Consider the following 22,135-nt stretch of genomic DNA (forward strand, 5'->3'; position numbering starts at 1 on the left):
AAAAAAAAAGGCGTGTAGAACGATAGATGAAAGGGCTGTACTGATTCGGGTTTACAAATCTATCTGTGAAAGATATCGAACTACAATAAAAGCCCGTTTTCAGCGACTCATTAATTCAATGATTACAACAGAGCGACAGCAGGGCTGCGCTGGGACGGTCACATGATTACGCACAGTATCCCGTGGAAAACTACCGCAGGCGTGGGGAGAAGGACGAGAGGGGTCACGTGCATCCCTTTCCCGTAAATGTTAGGCTTGGCGTTACTTAACTTTCATAACTGTAAAGGTGCCTTATTGTACTGTATCTATAATTTATCTAATGATCCGGGTCGCATTAATTAATAAGACCCTGCATTTGCAAGCCATTCGGGTGATCGCTGTACGATACATGACCTGGTTTTTACTAGAGTCTAGTTCACATTCAGTGAATGGAATTTGAAAGAATCGAAAAGCAGAGCGCTGCGCTCAGCGAGAGCACGACTGAAAGTTGGAAGATGGGCGTGGACAACTCAACTGTTCCGATGTGCGGGAATACTTTAAATTCCCCGCCGAAAAAAAAAATCACAGTATGAGTATAACACTGGAGTCTTAAGTACAACGAGGCACGAGCATTTACGAGAAGACGATCCCATTTACAGTAAACGGGACGAGCTTCTACTGATGACCAGTGTACAAAGTGAAATTGTTTGTTCTTATTATTGATCCACTTCGCTCTGCTGTCCTACACACTTACTTAGTAAGTGTGTGTGCCACTGACTGACATTTTTTAGTCCGGCTTCAACGTTCTCCAATTTCTTATTGGATTAACAGATTGTTTCGACATTGAGAAAGGATATTACTTAACATCACAGCAAATCACTCCCACAAAACCACTTTTTGACCGATTTTATCTCAAAAAGTTGCGCTAACTGTACACAAATGGTGGACAGATTTACTTCACATTTTTCACCGAAAAACGCGCAAGAAACGCCTTTAATCGCGAATGGAAGTTTTTGCGGTAATATGAACGCTGTATAAAACTGCGTACTGCCTGTGTGTGTTCTCGTGTATAATATATGGTCATTAATAAAAAGTACTGTAATATAAGACAGTAAGTAAATGCCGCAATAGCAATGGGATTTGAGGCAAACACAGGCGATTCCGCTCCCTACCACTAGGTGTCGCGCTCGTTCCCATCAAATGTGCTGCGAAATGAACGCGACTGAGGATTTCAGCGGTCTGAGGATTAAAGGACATGAAAATAAAACTTAGGACTGGAAACACGGCCTTGTTAAACTGTACTTCAACCATTTCAATGAATCGAGTATGACGCATGCATTTGTTTATCAAATATACATAGAAAAACTGTGGTGAAATTGTCATGAATGTTTTACATGTTGCATACAATCCAATACACAATGTGGAGAGAAGATATTTAAAGCAATCATGTTACCTTAGAACCCATACACAGTGATGCAAGGAGGCAATAGTTAAGGAAGTGTATGTGTGGAACCAGACAAGGTATTGCAGTAACCTAATCTGTGATTGAGTCATTTTAGAATTCATTTACACAGCCCAGTAGGCTATATCTGTGACTTGCCATTGTTTGTGAAATACGTGCCTGAAAGTCTTGGTGAACCCAGGCAAACGTACACAGCCGGCAAAAGTTAAGGTGTCGACCGGTGTGACTGCCGTCATCCTTCACTCAGGATAGTTTTTCATGCTGTGACATTACCCTAGACTGACCCCTGGGCTGTACTCCTCACTGAGAGCAGCGTTTTTCTCCTCGCTTGCGTCTCTCCCACTTCGTGATGTGCGAACAGATGAAACTTCAGTCACTATCATGCGTAAAGAGTGTGTCACAAGAATAACATTGCACGACTGCCACCTTTTGTGTAATGAACATTTAAAGAAGGATGTAAACTATATGACGCTTTGCACAAATATGAAAATGACAAAAAGGTGCACGGACCAATGATATGGGCAGAACACAAGTGTTACATTTATTTGTTTAGCTGACGGCTTTGTCCGAGGCCACCTACAATGCTAGGCATACTATACAACGCTACTTACAGCTATTTTTCCATATATGCACTGGGTATTTCAAGGATAAGTACCTTGGTTAAGGGCAGTGCAGCAAGAAGGGGTGCCAAACATGTGCCCTTCAATTGCAAGGCGACAGCTCGAACCGCCGCACTGCCTGCCGCTTATAACCACATGCAAGGACTGAAAGAGCAAACACAAGGACACATCTAGACATGCAATGACTCATCCAAAACATAGGAAAAGTATGACTGCACAACCACAGAACACCCGGTATTGCGTAATTTTACCCAGGTCCCAAGGCCTTTGAGGGAGCAGCGAGACAAGGCGTCCAAGTTCCCCAAACGGACCGGAGCTCTGTGCAAGTCCTGTCCGTACGCGCCGTGTCTCGGTCCCCTGCCTGCGCTTTGGCAGGCCATCAAAAAACAACTTATTCCCACACTACCTTTTCAAAAAACGATTAATCTGCTGCCACCCAATAAGAGGCCCGTCCTCTACCGAACAACCAATTAGAGAGGGGCTGATCGCTGCGCCCCCAACCAATCCCGGTCTGCATTATAATATGGCTTGTCTTTATCAAGAAGGTGTCAGTCCTTCGCAAGGTACTTCTTATTTATTATTTCAAGAGGAAGTTCCATAAGAAGACGTTTGCTTCAAGGTGTAATGCGAGTGCCGCTTTTTGGGTGATCCGACACCTGGTTTTTAACTCGGGATTGTTATAAAATGATGCAAAGTAGGTAAAGAGGAAAGCGCTGGAATTTCCACCATAAACCTGGGAGCCACTGACACTGGCATCCGACTGGCTGGCTGCAGCATCTTCTAAACGTCGCTTCACCGCCAGGGTCCGAGGGACATATAGGAGCAGGGAAGAAGCGGCGCCACTAGCACCTTGGACCTCGCCCTTGCGGCAGCAGGAAGATCTCCCCAGCGCCCATCAGGCGAAACGGGGCATTTCATGTTGGGTGGGAGCTGAGCGGGCGGCTGGAGAAAGCTGGAGGACCAGGCTCTCCCCATGGATCCCAACATTACGGGGTCTTTCCTGTTCAACAACAGCCTGAATCAGTACCCCACAGATATGAAGGCGCCCGTGTGCCAATACTCAGTGCAAAACTCCTTTTACAAGCTTGGCCCAGGCCTCAACAACCAGCTGCCGTCCGGCACACCCCACGGCATCAGCGACATCCTCAGCCGCTCTGTCATCGGCGCCCCCAGCAGCACCCTGCTTTCGAGCTACCCTCCCGTGGGGGGCTTTGGGACCGTTGCAGCCCCTGGCGTCTACTACAATCGGGACTACAACTCTCCACTGGGGAGCTTCTCCAAGCCTACTGCTGAGTGTCCGGTGAAGGGCCGCAGCAGCGGCACCTGGGCCGAACCTGGGTACGAGTGGAGAGGAGGGAGACAGCAGTGCAGCAGCAGTGAGTTCCTTCAGCCCGACAGCAGCAGAGGAACACAGCCGCAAAGGACCTTAGACAAACTTATTGACTTTGGAGTGCCACTGAGACCTCATCGCATCAGTTTTACACTTTTGCATGAGTGTCTATGGCAGCAAATTCAATAATCTAATTTCTTACTTTGTTTTTTGCTCATTGTGGCTTCAAAAGACCTTCAGAATAATGAATTAATTTCTCTTCTCCCGTATTCATTCTTACAGATTCAGTATACAAGAATTACGCTTCATTCAGTTTATAGCGTACAGCATTGCTCACATGTTGGATAAACTAACCCGTTAAAAATATCAGGAGTAGGAGTACAGTGCTGCTTGAAAGCATGCAAAGTCCTTGTGTCCCTTCGTTTTACCACATTATTTAATGAGAGGATGTCTTTGTCATCTGACATAATAGCTGTGTAATGATCAATTTCATATGTTGCTTTAGAGGAAATCATGTGTGTAGTAGAAAAACTGAAACAGTGTAGATATAAAAATAAGTGAACCTCAAGTTACATTGGTTCAACCAAGTAGGTAAGTAAAATCCAGTGTGTAAATCATACTCATTTATGCATTTTATATATTTATTTTAATATTTTATACAGGGGGGTGCGGTGGTGCAATGGGTTGGACCGGGTCTTGCTCTCTGGCAGGTCTAGGGTTCAAGTCCTGTTTTATAAATTATATCGAGCACTACATTACCAATTAAACAATAAACAACTGCATGCACTCCAAGAATAATTTAGCATAATCATTTTGCAACAGATTAACTTGAACTGGGACTGTGCCAAGAATACTATGTGATATATTAATAACATGGGGGGCCTGTGGTGCAGTGGGTTTGGCAGGGTCTTGCTCTCTGGCAGGTCTGGGGTTCAAGTCCCGCTTGGGGTGCCTTGCGATGGACTGGCATCCCGTCCTGGGTGTGTCCCCTCCCCTTCCAGGGTTAGGCTCTGGCTCCCCGCGACCCCGTATGGGACAAGCGGTTCAGACGATGTGTGTGTGCATATTTTATACAGTAATAATGACCATCCTTATGGGGTTCACATACTTTCAGCAACATGGATCACAAATGATGGGCAAAACATTAAGCAATTTTTTAAAAAGTTCACAAATTAGAGCAGGAAATCAGTGTCAGCTGATCAGTGCTGTGATGTTCATATTACTAAAAGCAGGAAATTTTGTGAAACCGCTGAAGTTCTTTGTAATGACTGATGATATGAATATGTTTCATAATTTAAGAAATGCTGTACAAAGAAGTGGTTGCGTATGTATTGTGCAGCGGCTCAGGGAAAACCACATTGGTTAAATTTGTAACTTGTTTTCATTTATTCTAGTTGTACAGGAAAATTACCTCAACTTTATTTTGGTCCTGTAAAGCCTAACTATAGCAAGTATAGCAGTTTGTAAACCTAGACTCTGGTAACTATCAATGGAACATAAACACTATACATTCATTATAATTGAGTAAATAATCGTCTTGTTAATTTGTATCAGTCGAATATTACAAAAAGTAATCCAAAAAGCATATGGAAAGGCTGTAGCACTTTTTTTCGGCATTCATTCATTTAGCTGTTGCTTTTCTCTAAAGTGCCTTGTAATGTTAACTACTGAGTGATTTAGCTGTTTATACAGCTGGGTACTTTTTTACTGGAGAAAATGATGGCTTAGTGGAGCTGGTAGTGCGACCATGAACTTGTGAGCGACTCGGAGGAAGGAACTGGGCTGAGAAACGGCAAGTTGTGCTTTGAACGGTACGGACATGTGACATGTCGTTCCGCTTTTCCCAGACAGCGGGCACCTTGGTGATGTGGCTGGCAGGAAGAAACACACGAGGCCCACCTTCAGCGGGCACCAGATCTTCGCTCTGGAGAAGACATTTGAGCAGACCAAGTACCTGGCCGGACCAGAGAGGGCAAGGCTAGCGTACTCGCTGGGCATGACGGAGTCCCAGGTCAAGGTAAGGCTGCTGTGTTTCTCTCACATACACACACAGATTTTTTTTTTTTTTAATTAACTTTATTTAGTAAAGCTATCAATAATACACAACCAAAACAACACATTAAAATCTACAATCCAACAAACCCAATACCATTTCCTACAGTTGGTCAGCAAAGTTGCTAAGCAACCATTACATAAAACACATTGTCAAGACAAAATCTTTCCCATGACACTCCCTTTCTGACATCAAAAAAAAAAAAAAATATATATATAACTGACCCATGTCTTCCCCACCACAACATACCCAAAAGGACTGTCCCCCAATAGCAGCTCAGCTGAGATCATCATCTTAATACATGCTTCTTTCAAAACACATAAAATACTTCTAAATTACAAAATAAAACTTGGCCATACCCCTAAAACCGGACAAATAAATACAAAACAAACATGCACATAAATAATCAATATAAAACTCAGTGCACAAAAACACATAAGACGAAGCCATTAAAATCTATAAGTAACACTTATACAAATAACCCATATAAGTTAAAATTATTAGTTAAAAGTGCACAAACCCAAACCACTAAAATCTGTGAATACTGCACAACTAAAAAAAACACACAGATACGCTAGCTGAAGCCACTTGTCCCAAGGGGGTCGGGGCAAGCCGGAGCCTAACCTGGCAACACAGGGCGCAGGGTTGGAGGAGGAGGGAACACACCCAGGGTGGGACGCCAGTCCATCGCAAGGCACCCTAAGCAGGACTTGAACCCCAGACCCGCCAGAGAGCAGGACCCGGCCAAACCCGTTGTGCCACCGCACCCCCGCTGCGAAAAGTCGAATATACATTTTCGCAGACACACACACGCTCGCGCTCTGACATGTCACAGCTATACACATTTATTACTGGGTTGCATCTGCATAGAAATTTCTCTCTAAATAACTGAAGCAGTTGAGGCCTGAGTTGACATTTGAACTTCAAGCCATATTCCAACACATAAGCTTTCTTGATGTCATGTATGATGGAAAGGAAGGTAGTGTTAAAAACAGAATGTAAAAGCTGACAGAACTACTTAGAAAGGAGACTAACTGCATCTGAGCGAAACCGAAAGGAAGCTGAAGGTTTCCAGCAATGGGATGGGTGCTGCCGGCATCCGGCAGCTTGGTCACGTTCTGCAGTGAGAGAAGCAGAAAGACGTCCCCGTGGGCCATCGCATAAGCATCCGCGATAACACACAGGGGGGAGCACTAACCCCGGAGGACCACGGTTCGATCTGTCTCTGCAGGTGTGGTTCCAGAACCGGAGGACCAAGTGGCGGAAGAAGAGCGCATCGGAGCCCAGCTCCACGCAGGCGGCGCGAGGGGAACAGGGCGGCAACGCATCAGAGAACGAGGTCGAGGACGAAGAGTACAACAAGCCCCTGGACCCCGACTCGGATGATGAGAAAATTCGGCTGCTGCTGCGCAAACACCGCCGAGCGTTCTCTGTGCTCCGACTCGGCCCACACCAGGTGTGACATACACTCTTACGCACCGTAAATCATTTGTTTTCTTATCATTGTGACAATTTAACACTTATTCCAATTTTAATGCAATAAACAAGCCCTAACATCACCAGTAAAGCTTCAAAACATATAACACTTGATACATTTTAAGGAGTTTTTCCACTTTCAGGTTTTGGTTTTAAAAAAAAAAAAAAAAAAAAAAAAAAAAAAAATCAAATCTCATTTTGATTTATTGGTACAAAATTCCTAAAGATAAAAAAAGCCCATAGAAGATGAACACAACACGGCCCAAGTCACATTCATACAAACTCATGCATAGACTCTAATATATTTCTACTGTTTTATAAACAGCATATCATGGCCCTTTGGGCAGCACTCGCACATATAATCATTAGGATATCATCCTGTGCTGGTGTAAATAGCACCCTAAATACTGGTGTAACAATGTAACTAAGTGGTCATATCGAGTAGCTGTCATGCATCCACAATTAAATGTCCTCAGTGCTGTACATGTAAGCACTTTTAACGTAAAACATGATGAATTGGCTGGGTGATCCGTGGCTTTCGACGACACATTTCCCGCAATAAGTCCCTCGAACAAGAATGACACACGGACACGCACTACGCTGCAAAGTCGTACAAAGCGGTTTCCTTTAACGTACGGTAGAAAGAAACAGAAAATGCACGATGGCTCCACAGTATCTCCTAGTTGAGTGTAAGACCATGAAGCTGAGCATGTCGCCGATCTCCACTCAACAACTGTAACCGAGCAAATTGAAGCAGACCGAGACTTTTGTTGGCAAAACTGGCCTTGTATGCATTATTTGTAATTTATGGTAAATCTGTGATAATCGTAATGATGATGATGATGATGATGATAAACCACCATGTTCACAGTTTCCTGTGACCTGATTTTCACAAATGTATATATGGTATCTCTGGAATAAATTTATTATCGTGTTATTTATTATACGTGGCTCACATTTATTCATTTAGCTGGCACTTTTTTCCGAAGCAAATTAATGATTTTCCCATTTAGACAGATGGGTAATTTTTACCCTCAAAACAGAAATTCAAGCTTAACTGGCTGGTGATATAATATCCTTCACTGGTTAAAAAAAAAAAAAATTTTATTCCCATTTAAGCTGTAAAAATCAATTGAGAAGCTATATAATAAAATGCTATTTATTATTAAGCTGTAGTGATTGTTATTGTGTCAAACTATTCTTTTAACGGTGAAAATCCACACAACATTTTCATATGAGAATATATTCAAGGACTTTGACAAAAGAAGCAAAATTTATGCAGCACTTCTACCTCCTCATATGATATGTTTTACACTGTAATATTTGTTACAAGACGGGGGGTGCAGTGGCGCAGTGGGTTGGACCGGGTCCTGCTCTCCAGTGGGTCTGGGTGGTGCCTTGCAACAGACTGGCATCCCGTCCTGGGTGTGTTCCCTTCCCCTCCAGCCTTTCGTCCTGTGTTGCCAGGTTAGGCTCCAGCTTCCTGCGACCCCATATGGGACAAGCAGTTTCGGATGGTGTGTGTGTGTGACAAGTCTTTTTTTTTTTTTTTAAAGCTGAGATATACAGCAGGATGATGTGCCACTTGCAATTTCTTGGAAAAGCAGAGCAAAGAGTATTGTGATTCACTGTAATTTTTAGTGATATTAATAATACGACACAAAAAGTGTAGGTGTTCTCTTAAGATCCGAGTTAAGCACTGGGGTTCTGTAACAAATTAAACGTGAATGTTAGGTAACAGAAACGCTTAAGAATAAACAGTGCACAAGCTGAATCAAAACTTTTTTTTAATTCCTTTATGATGTACCTGTATCAGGTAAACACATCAATGTACTACCTTCACCTTAAAGAAAGTAGAAATGAAAGCACATGAATATAATTATAACTTCATCACCATTACCATGTCCAAAGGTCAACATACAACTGAGGAGAAGTAAAATCCCAAAGCAGAGATTACATTACACTGAACATACAACATCTGAGCTGGCACAACAGAAATGTTTTCATGCTATATAATCGAGGTATCATCCAGTACTTTTGCAGAAACCTGGTCAAGAGGATATCATCTGTTTAATGCTGGACTATTTAGTCATCAGTAACATTCGGAGACCAAAAACACTGGATATGTTGCGTTTAGGAAGGTAGTCATACATATTTTTAATGTAATGCTACACTAAAAATTTGGTTCACAACGAAGATCAAAGATACGAGGAACTAAATTTAGTTAAAAACAAAACTTGGTTCTTGCTATCATAATACAGCTTTAACACAGATGTATGTATCATTGTGGAAAACACTTGAACACAAAACTGGAACCAGTTCTGACCCTTCTTCATGACAGTGTTATTTTGTAGACCGAATCATTTCAGAGCGAGACCGAGGAATATGCTGTGGTTCCCTTTGTACCAGGCTAACAAACGGGTGGTGTGTGGTTTGCAGATGAATTTGTGGCTGAGTACTATCAGAGAACTATTGCTCCTGGCCTTTGATCCAACAATAGCCACGATCCCTTTCGGAGAAACATAATTCCGGCATGCTTTTTCTGTCCTACTAGATATTGATCTGGTCAATGGAGCAGAACACCCATCCCATTTCACCTTGAGGAGGCACGTTTCATATCTCGTCTGTTTCAGTCTCCACTGCTTTTGATGGGTCATCTTATACTGCATTGTACAACATTACCAGTAGGTTGGAAACCCTGAGCTGTGTTTGCTCCAAACTACAGCTTTCAAACCTGAAATTAAAAATTTCAGTGGGTCAAATGACTGCTAAATCCAAGGAAAAAAAACAAAGGGATCATTGGTAACCATGGAATCCAATCAACAATAATGTCCATCATACACATAAGCAATGACACATATGAACCAGAGGAGAAAGGTTAAACGACCTTTTTTCCTGTATCTGGGAAGAGCTTAGCAGTTCTCAAACCAGCATTCCATTATTGAACAAGATCATTTTCCCAGCACTTTAGCGATTCAGACAGATAATACGAGAACAGAGAACACTCAAAGACTTAAAAAAGTATAAATGCGGAGACTCAGGGACTGTTAAAGCAAAACTTACCAATATTTCATACACAGCATTTTACATTGGTGGTGAAATGGTCTAAATTTTTTTTCTTTTATGTAGTGTTTCAGAGAACTCCAGCTACATCAGTGTTTTCCTATTTGCTGGTATCACACTCATGTGAACTGTAGAGCACAGGCACTCTCAAGGCACAACCGCACAAGGGACTCGTACTGCTCATTCGCACATCTTAGCACACATAAACACATTAATGACAATTTGAGGACACAGGTTATTGAGCGTCAACACATTTCAGAGTCATGAGAACATGTCGTGTAATTGATATATACCTGTAGCTGCACTAAACAATGACTTCTTTTCCATTCAGCTTTCAATCATTCTAAGACTTCTCTGGCAGATAAATCATAGCCGGTGATTCAAATATGAAGTACAAAGGATCTCCACTGGTTTGTTACAAAGGCTGGGAGAAAGTTATGAGGCTTGAGAATGAATGTGCCAGAGTTCATCATTTGTAAAGCATTAAACAACCTAGAAAAGCAATAAAAATTATATCATTTTCAAAGTATGTACACATTTGACTAAGCTTAAATTCACTTTAATCTCGAAATTAGTAACAGCCTCTATGGATTCACACAATTAGTGTGTGTGAGAGCAAATAAAAACCACTGTTAAAATTCCGGAGCATAATATAATTAAATATGAAATGCAAATATGAGAAATAATGTCAATATAATAGCAATGCCAATTATACCTGCGCCTTAAAATAAGCCATTGTGTGTCTGTACACTTATGTATGAACACCTTTTTTTTTTATCTAAGGAACCTCAGATAACTGATCATTCTAATACCATTCAATAAGCTGCATAAAATGATAAACATACATTTCTGGCTTGGCAGGGAAGCAATTCAACAATCACACCTGAGACGACAATGCCTGAAACAACATGCACATTGGGAACAACGAGTGACTAAGCTTCTGCTGATGGCACCAAGCCATTAACCAAAAACCATCATAGATTGCTGTGACAGTAACCAAATGGGACAAATTTGTCTCCATATCAGTGGGGAACAATTGCTTTCATTTGGACAAAGCCAAAACACAATAGCTTCAGATTTCGCAAAAAGACTGACATAAAATCTTTTTTTGCAACCCAGTGTTCAAGCCCATTTTTGGTGAAAGATCTCTATGATTATCTGACGAGTTAAGATCTTACTGTCAATAGCAAAATGGGTTTCACATGCAAAAAAGAACAGGATGCAGACATCCAAACTGGTATGGATCCTCCTCTCACTAGGTGATCCGTCAGTGCAGTCGAGCGGAGGACTGGTGAATGAGCTGTACTGTCAGACAAAGCTTTCTGTTACAAGGCAGAAGAAGTGCGCAGCACAGCAGATCAGCCGCAGCTGGCTACCTGTCACAGCTCTGGGAATTAGCAATGTATAGCTTAGGAGTTTTTTAAATCCACACCAGCCCATTTCTCTAGAGCTGTACCCACGTGGCCCAATTTAAAGATACACTTTGGTCACTAGCGATTTCTGAGTTAAGCTATGGAATCCCACCATAGATTCGGAATCAATCCACCTATCAGCACTAGGTACGAGGTACTGGGGTTCACCAATACAGCTCATATTAATCACTCTAAATGTCCACAGACTACAGTGGATTTCCATGGTCAAGGCCACCCTAATGGGTTCAAAAACTGTCTCCAGCCATGAAACAATTTAATTTGTTCCATTAAAGTGTGGAGGGGAGATGCAATGTGCTTTTGGAGTTTAGTATACTACTGACAGCATCTCTACTATTATACAATATGGTATATGCTGTTGAAACGATGCATACATGTGTGGCCTGTGTGAAGTAAAATTTCAGGGAAACTAAATCATATGGAGCCTGTGCAGTGAAGGAAACACTTAAGATCAGCTGAGAACATGACACATTGCAGAGGTGAAGTCCCAGTTACTCTGAATGCACCAATTACACTTCACTTCGGAGGAAGCCTGGCACTAGTGAGGCGGGCAAAGCGCTCCCATGGTGTTCATCCATTCAAGAGGCTCCTGCTGTGTTTCATTTGTCATTGTCATGCTTGCATTTTAGTTTAAACAATGCAAAAATATACAGAGTAAAATCAGAAAGGGGAAAAACTTGTACTGTAACAGGCTTTTTGCTACGAAGTGCACCCTTACATCAAGATTGCGAGACTGTGCAGATACAGCTGGGAACTCTGGAGCATCTGCTGCTGTGGAGGGGAAGACTGTTGGCATTTTTTCTGTTTTGACAGGCAGCATGTAGCATTGGGGTTAATAACCAGCAACCAAAAGGCAGCAGGCTCAAGTCCAAGAAGCAGTCCTGAAGTTGTTCCCCTGAGAAACCGAGTGCTGTTTGGGACAGGAAATTTGCATGTACATCTGACCTGAGACCAACATGATTTAGCCAAATCTGACCTGACCACAAAAAGATTTTTCAGTCTCAGGTTTGAGCGAAAAAAGCTTGATGACAGTTGCAACATCCACAAAAAGCTGAAGCCAGTAAAGCTGGTTATCAGTAAAGTAACACAAAGCATGTGGCTAGTACAGGGAAGTCAGCCTGGTTACTAAGCAAACTATAACTCTTTTGTTGTTCACATCGAGACTGACCCAAGCCCGATGCGAGCCAGAACAAAAAAAAAGTCCCATCTGGACCTACAGTACGACAGTCAATTATCCACCCTGTACTGAGAAAGGTACTTGACGCATACTGTGGCAGTGAGAATTCAGCTGAACGAATCGGAGAAACAGTAATATTTTAAGTTCCACGTGTAGTTTTGGACAAAGCCTGACAAGGCATCCAGGACTGTGTCTCAGGCTAGGTGTCAACACATGGACACATGACCAAACAGTGACTGGGCATTTTGTCTGTTCTTGTAGATGTCCTATGCATCCAGGACTGAATCCATGGGGTATCACAGTGCTGAGTATAATGACATTCACCTTCTCTCATGAACTGAGGTGCGACTCAAACAGATGCGCTGGGCTTAATGCTACTGCTATACAGTGCATACTCTTCTGGTCACACACGCTCGTTGCACCACCGGAGGGGCGCCAAAGCTGGGGGAGGTCAGGTTGGCAGTGTCCATTATTGTTAACCGTCACGCACAGCTGGGAACAACACAAAGGTTGTGTGTGTTGTAGGGGGTCAGTGCTGGTCAGCCAACTTTCAGGATGACATTTGTGAATGTGACAGAGATCCCCAAACTCCTGGTCTGACTGATGGATCCTCATTGCCTAAAAATGACAAAAAAAAAAATTACTTTTCATTTTGCAGCAACCTCTCAACTAAAGTTAATCTACATTAAGATGACAGTGGAGTGAATCTCAGCTATACAATTTATGGTTAATACAATTAATGTGACTATAAATATTTGATAATAATACGCACGAATGCAACGGACCAGAATGTTTTCACTTCATAAGCCAGTGGCTTTGTGTGCCGGACACCTTAAATTAAAAGCCGATTGGCAAGACTTGAACTCTATGCATGACAAACATATTTTCATCATTGTTAGATTGTGAACACGATTGATCTTAATAAAGGAGGAGCGTACTCCACGGAAAGGCCATAAAGCCGGCAGCAAAACAAAATCTCAGCGGTAAAAATGCCAATATGTGATGGCGCACAATAAATTCCCGCCTGGCCGGTGAAGCAGAGTGTCATTAATCGGCAGTGTTCCACTGACATGGTGCTCTGAGTAGCCGGCAGCGCACTGCAGCCACAGCGGGGGAGGGGGACTCAACGGGCACCCTTCCGTGAGAGAACTGGGGTCTGCACTTCATCTTGGTTTCATGTTGCCCGGATCCCCAGCCACTGGGGATACACGGAACGTAGGGGAGTGCTGTTGATCACCTTGTGCAGGTCGAGGGATCCCCATGAACATCAAGTTTTGTGTCCCCACAGAGCAGGACAACAGCCGGAAAACATGTCATTGCACAAGCAGCGAGTGGGGTGCTTTGGCACTCGGCGGGTTCAGCTTTTCACACCACTCACCTTCTGGAAAGCCTTGCAGCTTCAGTTCAGTGTCCATTTGTCTTCAGTGCAAAGAACAAGAAAACGGGCTGAGGAAGGAGAAGAAACCATGAGCTCTGGTTCTGTGCAGATCATACATTCTGAATAAGCTCAAAACATCAGGTTTAAAAAGAACCCTTCGGGCATTACCTTATGATCCCCCATGCAGACAGTGGGGCCGAGTGTATTGTAAACTACGCTGCTCTCCCCTTCTTCCTGTTACACAAGATTATTGTATATGATCTTTTAATCGTCAGACATAACTAAAACACTATCATACGCACATAAAGGAGAGCAATTAGCCCACCAGCACCAGTGCTGTTTGATGGCAGGAACTCACCCTGTGAATGATGAGGCGGGCCGAGTGGGACATGAGGATCCGGTCACACCAGGATGGGCAGCGCGTGTTCATGTACTGTATGGGCTTGGTGTAGTCCTCGCTGTAGGGGTAACTGAGGGGAGGGGGTATTAGGTGTTCAGGAAAAGCAAGCAACACAAGAAATCAGGGGCTGAGGACACAGAGAGGTGCACACCTGGGAGGGAAAGTGATTTCTTCCTCTGTGATGACATCGTGGAAGGCAGCCACCTCCTTATCGTACTTCAAAAGCTGCGAAAAGGAAAAAAGCTGCCTAACTATCCATTTATCCATCCTTTTTCAAAACGTCTTGTGAGGACCACGGTGGCAATGAACTGAAAACAGCAGGTCGCAAGTCCTGATCCACAGCTACAGTCTTTAAGTCTTCCAGAAAGCTGCCCAATAAACAATATACTGTATGTAGTGCAGCAGAGATATGGGTGGGTGAGCAGGAGGACAACAAGTCCCTACTCACCGCTCTGCCATTGTCGTCTCGAAAGATTGCCTGGTTCAGGTAGGCAAAATGCTTGGTCTCAATATGGAGGAGCACCTGAAAAGCATGATGGTAGAGTGAAATTTCTGTAGACCTCAAACATGTGTCAGGCAGGATAACTGATCTCTGCTCTGGACAGACTACCTTGGGTACCTTGTGGTCATTGTCCTTGTCTTCACAGATGATCTTCTCAACCTCATTACTGCTGTCCTTCACCATCTGAATGTCTGCCGATCTTGACAGGTTCTGACACAATGCACATGAGCAGAAAGTGTCAGTGGCATGGCAGAAGATGCCAGAGGCGGAAGAATGCTCTTTCTTGCACGCATACTGCATGATGGGACGAAAAGTCTGAAATACCTGAACCAGACTGAGCGTGTCCAGTCGGAAGTTAAAATCTCCAAATAAGAAGAATGGGAGAGGAATGTAGCTGCTATCTGATATTCTGATAAAAAACAAAGCAAAACAAGTTACTGAATTCAAGCTTTTATATTAGCAAATAGATTCTGTGATTAAGTATCTTGTCAAGTGGGCTGATAAATTTTCCTGGGCAGCATAAAGGGTGGCTGCTTGTGTGGCAATCTCTGGCCGTAGGACAAGATGGTTGAAGCTGGCAACCAGCTGCTCATGTTCAGACATCATAACCATAAATTACAGGTGAAGAACAGGATGCAGAGCACCGTTTTTACATTTGTTGATGAAACCAGTTTGGTCAGTTTTAATGCTGTTTCCTAGTGACTCTTGCAGGAACCAATGGGTGAGAGCCAACCTGTTGATGACGTATCGCAAGGCCTTTTTGCGGTTGCCGGAGTAGATGGAAGGGCTTTCATTGCAGGCGATGAGGTTGGAGGCATCGTGAAAGAGATGGACATTGACCAGGTCGAACCCCCTGTGGGAGGGATGCTGTAAGATCACCTGTTCCCTGAAACCTGAGCAACCCTGCAGTACTGCCCACTACAACCAGTGTCAGACAGCTGCTGGAGATTCTTAAATCACTACAAAACAGCATATCCGGAATAACTGTTAAACAAAAATAACCTTGACCATTACAAAAAGTGATTTATTTTATCCTTTGAATCTAGTGACTCTGCAGTTATTTCATGTAATAAATATGTCTAACTTCAACTTCTTAAATACAGAAATATTGTGGTACATTTCATTACACAATGCAGAGAACAATGCTCAGAAATTACGCGAGATGTAAACGAGTAACGCTGCGTTCCTGATACTAGTGTGTTTGCCCACTCTCTTCCACTGCTTGTAACTCCGATGGCAATAAAGCACAACCGAGGCAAGAGAGCGAGACGCACGAACACACAGGTGGGTGCTGTCATGCTCTCTTCCTCCGGCACCTGGTCACAGTTAATGTACATCCAAAAGGCGTGCCGTGTTGACGCACTGTAACCCCTCGGCACTCTGGGAATGGGCTGCTTTTGTCTCAAGGGATAGTGGAAGCAACAAGGGAAAGCAAACAGTAACCATTGTTCACGCGAGAGCAGAGTGTTTGCTGACATGTGTTCCTGACATGTTTGTCACAGAGCGCAACGCCGTAGAGGATCGAAAAGGCTTTACTGCTATCTAAATTATGTGTGATCAAGCGAGGAGATAGGAAAAAACAGGCTAGGAGGCAACAGATGGCAACAGAAAATGCAGGACTACTACGCAAGGTGGAAGGTCTCTAACCGTACTGCATTCTCACTTTAGTGTACACCTGCCAGCACAGGTTTTACTGAATGTCTCTCAGTTGTTTAAACAGACTTACGAAGTTGTGAAAACTCTATACAAAAATCAGAAAAACACACAAATGAGCATTTAGGTGGTGCCCATACTTACTGATTATGAATGATCCAGCGAGTCCTCATGTACCCTTTCCTGGACCACTTGAACTGAAATTCAGGATTCAGGATGTTGTAAGTACTGTCTCGTCAAGAAGGTTTTTCAGTAATAAAATACTAATCGCAGAATATGCGAAAAACTCTATAAACAAAATAGGCTATTTTCTTCCTGCCCATTGCTTCTGTGGAATCAATATTTCTTTTTGTCCTTGTAGATAGATAAGCCCTAAGTTCTCTGGGACCTGTAATAATTCAGTTACGTTTGACAGTTTTTCCCCAGATTAATAAAAGTCAATGTTAATGTGAAATTCAGAGGGCTCCAAACTTGGATATTCCCCAGCTCTTGTAGCCCATGTTGGAAAATGTGCGGTTAAATGATGGTGCAGGGCTGGACCCAGACACCCAAATACCCCTCTGGTCCCACTGACAGCCTCCCACCACCCCTCTGCACTCACATCAGGCCAGAAATTCTTTGGGAATTTTTCTTTCTCCACTGTGGTCACCCCGTCCAGCGTGCCAACATATTTGTTATGTCCCGAGACAGCTTTGAAATCCTTCACTGTAGGTTGAGGGGGGGGGGGCAGGGGTAAAAGAGTAAGAAAACATGCAAACACCAATCAATAGACTAATGCTGGACTCATCCCAGCCGCATACATGATGAGCAGATCTATAATCAGTCCATTAGCCTGTGTTTGGGGGGCTGATCAGGCTGTGCTACAAGCAGAACAGCACAGATGGGTGCTTTATGGCTCTTCCATTGCCCCATTAGTTGAGGATGTTTGTTAACAGTGATGTGACCAGACTGCACATCAGCACCACCAGCCATTTGCTTAAAGCCAAGTTTTTCAGTCTATCCTGCAGTCGCAAACATCTTGCCACTTCGAGAACTAAGAAGGACTTTGATCTAAAGACCGCAAAGGAGTAGAACACCTAAACTGGGGACTGAAACCCAGACAGGTGGACGTATTTTGTTGCACATTTGTTAGTTAAATCACTAATTGGTTATAAGTAGCATTGTAGTTACTGGTGGTGCCTTGTAATCCAAGGACCAGGTGGAACCTCAGCTCCTGCTGTACTATCCTTGAGAAAGGTCCTTACCCTGATTTGCTCCAGTAGTAATTACCCAGCTGTATAAAACTTCCATTTAAGACACTAACCCACCAGGGCAGAGATAACCACATGCTAAGTATTTAGATTCACCAGTTCACCCCAGACACATCTTTAGACTATGGAAGGAACCCAAAGAAGTAGGAGAAAACCCACATGAACACAGAGAAGACATGCAAATTCCCTAGAGACTGAGCAGGGATCCAAACCCCATTGAATCACACTCTCTAGCTGCTGTGCCACCGTGCCAAACTAACACAAGTTACTGAAATGACCTAAGACCTCAACTGCTAAAAGAAGCCTAAAGGAATTCCTGTTGCTGTGTTGTTGATGTAACATATTCACAGATGAGAAGAGCCTGTTTCATTCTGCATATCCTACCAAAACATTTCTGTATGAGAATATGGAGATTATTTTTGGAATTGCAGTGTCTCTGTCCTTGTCCGTGGTCTATGGAGAAGCATTCGGGAAGAATTTCATGATACATGTACATGGTACTGTATCTACGACAATAAACTTGAAACTTGAACTTTTCACAAGTTGCTTTACTGTCCTGTTCTTTTTTTTTTTTTTTGCATTAAAGGTTGAAGCAATACAAAAAAATTGAGTATCACTGAGTATCATGTATTTATGCTCTGTTTGTGAACATTGGCTGTGTAACAGCTACAAGACAGCTGAATGAGTGCCGGTAGACAGTCATACACTATTATAGAGTAATTAATGAAAGCCAACTGTCTTGTTATGTTGTGCTGTGATACTAGCAGCTACTGAAGCAATTCTATCCATTTTAATGGAATTTGGTGATTTTAGCATAAATGGGTCATATAATTTTATTTCCTATTTAAACTAACAGTAATTACATCTTCGATTTATGAGACTTCACCTTACAAAGGCTTTTTCAGGAGCACCTTACCTTCATAATATTGATGCTAATCAAAAATGACCAGTGACAATGTCTAAAGGCTTGCTTATCGTACTTTGATAACTAAAAATCCATGTGCCAATGAAAACAGCAATGGATCAGAAACACAATCTGATGCAAACATAAGAAACCAACGTACTTGTAAGATTGATGAGAACAATATTATTATTCTTGGTACGGTGCTGTATTTTTCCACAGTGGCCAGGCAAGTCACCATGGATAAGAGCCTCAGCTAAATGAATAAAAGGTAAATATCTCTCTGGCCCACAAACGGGAGGGACGACTCTGTTCAGAGAGGCTGCCAACGCAGAACTGCAGTCTCTGCGCACCCTGCTGACAGGTCCCAACCACAACCTCACCAACACCTTATCTCCAGGTATTTGCCTGAAAAGAGTAACAACTGGGTGTAACCAGGGTCACTTTCTTTTATTCTCAGTTTAATTGTTAACAGCCCTTTAGTGGTCCCGTTGTTTCGACGGCGAAGCAGCCGCAAAGACGCATTCCTACTTACCGCTAAAATCATACTGGTGGATGTTCTTCAGGGACTTGTGGATAAAGTACATGCTTCCCAGGGCCTGATTCAAAATACAAGCAGAAATTCACAAAAGTCACGTTACGGTTATAGCGGCACACACATCCGTATTTTCACATATTTGACTAATCAATAACAACTACAGCCTCGCCGTATTAATGTCAGAAAAAAAAATGCGGCATTGTATTTTACGATGGTGCAAACACTGGTCATTGACCATGATAAGCTGGCATTTGTGCCTTGATAAATTACCAAAAAGTCTACTTTTTTCCAATTGAAACAACACAGCTAGGTCATGATTCCAGTGCCCATCTTCTCCTTAACAGAGAAAGAAGTGAGAGTAGGGCTAAGTAGCCTGTAGTGGGGAGGTAAGCACCACAAGTGAAACCAGGAGAGAACCACAACTGTCCATTAGCTCCAACTTGGTCTGAATGCTGACTAGACTGAATTAAGGCTGAGGTCAAGGGCCAGTGTTCAGGGTTGATTTTAAAAAGAAATAATTTGCTTGTATATAACTCTACTTGGCAACATGACGGACCTAAACCGCCCCACCACCGACCTCTTCCTCGAGACGCACCCCCCACGCACCCCCCTGCCCCCCCAAAACCTGCTGGCTCCCATCCCCACCTCACTTGCGCGCTCACACCCACACATCACCCAAACATCATCTCTGACGTGGCCTGACAATTTTTAATGTACTGAGTGCCTGCTTCACTGATCTGATTAATCGTGCCCCGCGAGATCAATAGAAACAGAAAATTAAAACCATTTAAAAGGGATTAAGCAGCAGGGCTGCTGTCGGTAGCTGTGGGCTGGAGTCAGAAGAAAAATCAGCTGGTGTCCAGGGGGTCTTAGGCGTGACGCCACGTCGCACCCCCTTCTACCTACAGCGGCATGAAATATATCCCCCCAAAGAGGCGATTAATCTCCAGGTCAAAGTGATCCTCATTTAATGTGACAGAGCTGTCCCCTTGACCAGCCCAGGGCACACGGTGATTACAGACGAAGCTGTCTGCGCTGGAGGGGGGGAAAATGCCTTAAAGGGCCAGCTGTAACAAGCCACACAGCGGCGTTATGAGCTCTCCTGGCCTGCAGATCTACAACGTTCAACTAGCAACAACAGGAATCCTCAGTCATCCATATCAAAACAAGAAAACAGTCCTTCGCGTTGGCATTACCACCAACAGCAGGCACCTGAAGGCCTGCTAGTAAAACTGATAAGCGCACCTTTTTCCTCCACGGTGGAGTAGGGCATCAAACTGCGGCTAGTGTATGAATAGAAATTCCATTTATAAACAATAATCTTAACCCCTCTTCAGTACTGTCATAAGAGGTCTCTCAAAATCTATACCAGAAGGGCTATGAAGTTATTTACAGTGCCTTAAGTGGCTTAGTTTGGTTAAGGTGGTTTTTGTATCTCAACCTTTTGCTCAGAACGAGTATGTTACACCTTTCCACATACTATTGTCAGCTTGGCAATTACTGTCTTTTTTTTTTTTTTTTTTTTTTTTTAAACTCAATTTACAGAAGAATGGCACTAGTTCACACCATGAAAAAACAAGCCGCCCCCCCCAATTTGCCACAACTTTGCTGAGTCATTGAGTCTCTTAGCTTGCGTTGCATTTGCAACCCTGAAGCAACAAAACAAGATGTGCCCAGGACGTTCCCTATTCACACTTCACAACCTTGCCATGAGAAACTGAAAAAAATGTTTAATTTTCTTACATGCCAAAATATGTATCTCTCTGTACTACTAGTAAAAAGAGAAATATCCAAAACATAACACCGCTAACTGTAATGACCAAAACAAGATTTCGAAAATCTGCAAGTGGTCCTCCTACAATGGAGACAACTGGGTTATACCCTCAGACCCCCCCCAGCCACTCCACAAACACTAGTCACACACCACTAGATCCTAGAGCACACTCTCACCCATCTTCATCAATCAGTCCGCAGAACAGTTTAATAAAAATTTATTGACTTACAAGCGATTTTTTATCAAATCACCATTTATACAAGGGTGCGCGAGTACCCCTCCAGTCAGCGCCCCCCCAGAGCCCACACCCTGCGAGGGCACCGATCTGAAGCAGAAGGGAAACAAATTGAAAATCAATGTGGGCAGCATGGGCGAAATGAGAATGAGGAGAGGGACTAGCCACCACCGTGAGGGGGGACATTGTCCCACCTGTCCAGCACTCTTCCGCCCTCCTTATTTATTGTTTACAAATGTGAGGGACAATCAATAGTTTTAATCTAGAGTTAAATTTATTAACTTGGCCCGCCCCCGTCCATGTTCGCTCTTCGAAGGGAGATGCACTGACTCCCGGTGCGACTTCTTGCCCCCTGCCCATTGGAGGTCTTGGTTTTCCTGCGAAGTTGGCGCAGTGGGAACCAGTTGGTCTCATATGCGAAACCAGGACAGGCTCATAAAAAAAGAGTATACCGTTTGTCTTAAAAAAAATTCAACCTGCACAAGCTCCCAGGAACATGTGACAATCAAAGCTAAACACTCAAGGCTGTCTAAACTCTGGCCTCAACATGAGAGAAATGATGCCATAAGACAGCTGACTCACTTAGGATGAAATAGCCAAATAGCACGTGAAGCAAGTTAAAACCCTGGATCCAACAGCATCAGTGATGGCTAAACACAAACAGAGCACCGGCACTGAGAGATAGTGAGGCTGGAAAATTACTAACTAGGAAGAAAATTCCAACAGGGAGGAAACAGGATGTGACGGGAGGGAGGAAAAGAACTAATGAGGAAAACATGTGCTGAGATACAGGGAAAGTGACAGATATACCAAAGAATGCACATTAAACACAACATACTAAAACGGCACGAAGAACACAACGCTTGCTTGCTTTTGCAGTTATTCATTTAACTGATCACTTTTTCCAAGGCAGT

At 43.3% G+C, this 22,135-nt stretch overlaps 2 protein-coding genes across 3 annotated transcripts in view; one reads left to right on the plus strand and one right to left on the minus strand.

The window, feature by feature from the left end:
• The first annotated feature begins 3,034 nt into the window (after positions 1 to 3,034).
• On the plus strand, positions 3,035 to 6,963 carry nkx6.3 (NK6 homeobox 3). Its single transcript, XM_029257044.1, has 3 exons — positions 3,035 to 3,441; positions 5,243 to 5,408; positions 6,676 to 6,963. The coding sequence occupies exons 1-3, from the start codon at positions 3,035 to 3,037 to the stop codon at positions 6,904 to 6,906; spliced, it is 804 nt and encodes a 267-aa protein (XP_029112877.1). The 3' UTR covers positions 6,907 to 6,963.
• A 1,831-nt stretch (positions 6,964 to 8,794) lies between these two features.
• The window catches only part of inpp5l (inositol polyphosphate-5-phosphatase L), a 29,657-nt gene continuing 16,316 nt past the window's right edge, over positions 8,795 to 22,135 (minus strand). Inside the window, exons 5-16 of one of the 2 annotated variants that reach the window (XM_018744176.2) lie at positions 19,210 to 19,273; positions 17,125 to 17,228; positions 16,668 to 16,720; positions 15,604 to 15,723; positions 15,195 to 15,279; positions 14,988 to 15,080; positions 14,817 to 14,891; positions 14,520 to 14,593; positions 14,327 to 14,438; positions 14,137 to 14,202; positions 13,969 to 14,036; positions 8,795 to 13,208 (exon numbers count right to left, since the gene is read on the minus strand). In XM_018744176.2, coding sequence (XP_018599692.1) covers positions 13,995 to 14,036; positions 14,137 to 14,202; positions 14,327 to 14,438; positions 14,520 to 14,593; positions 14,817 to 14,891; positions 14,988 to 15,080; positions 15,195 to 15,279; positions 15,604 to 15,723; positions 16,668 to 16,720; positions 17,125 to 17,228; positions 19,210 to 19,273 — 888 coding nt within the window. In that variant the 3' untranslated portion in view covers positions 8,795 to 13,208; positions 13,969 to 13,994. Of the gene's footprint in view, positions 13,209 to 13,968; positions 14,037 to 14,136; positions 14,203 to 14,326; positions 14,439 to 14,519; positions 14,594 to 14,816; positions 14,892 to 14,978; positions 15,081 to 15,194; positions 15,280 to 15,603; positions 15,724 to 16,667; positions 16,721 to 17,124; positions 17,229 to 19,209; positions 19,274 to 22,135 lie in introns of both variants that reach the window. The other variant, XM_018744175.2, reaches the window with a different exon arrangement.

This window comes from Scleropages formosus, chromosome 12, assembly GCF_900964775.1.
Source record: "Scleropages formosus chromosome 12, fSclFor1.1, whole genome shotgun sequence".
NCBI lineage: Eukaryota > Metazoa > Chordata > Actinopteri > Osteoglossiformes > Osteoglossidae > Scleropages > Scleropages formosus.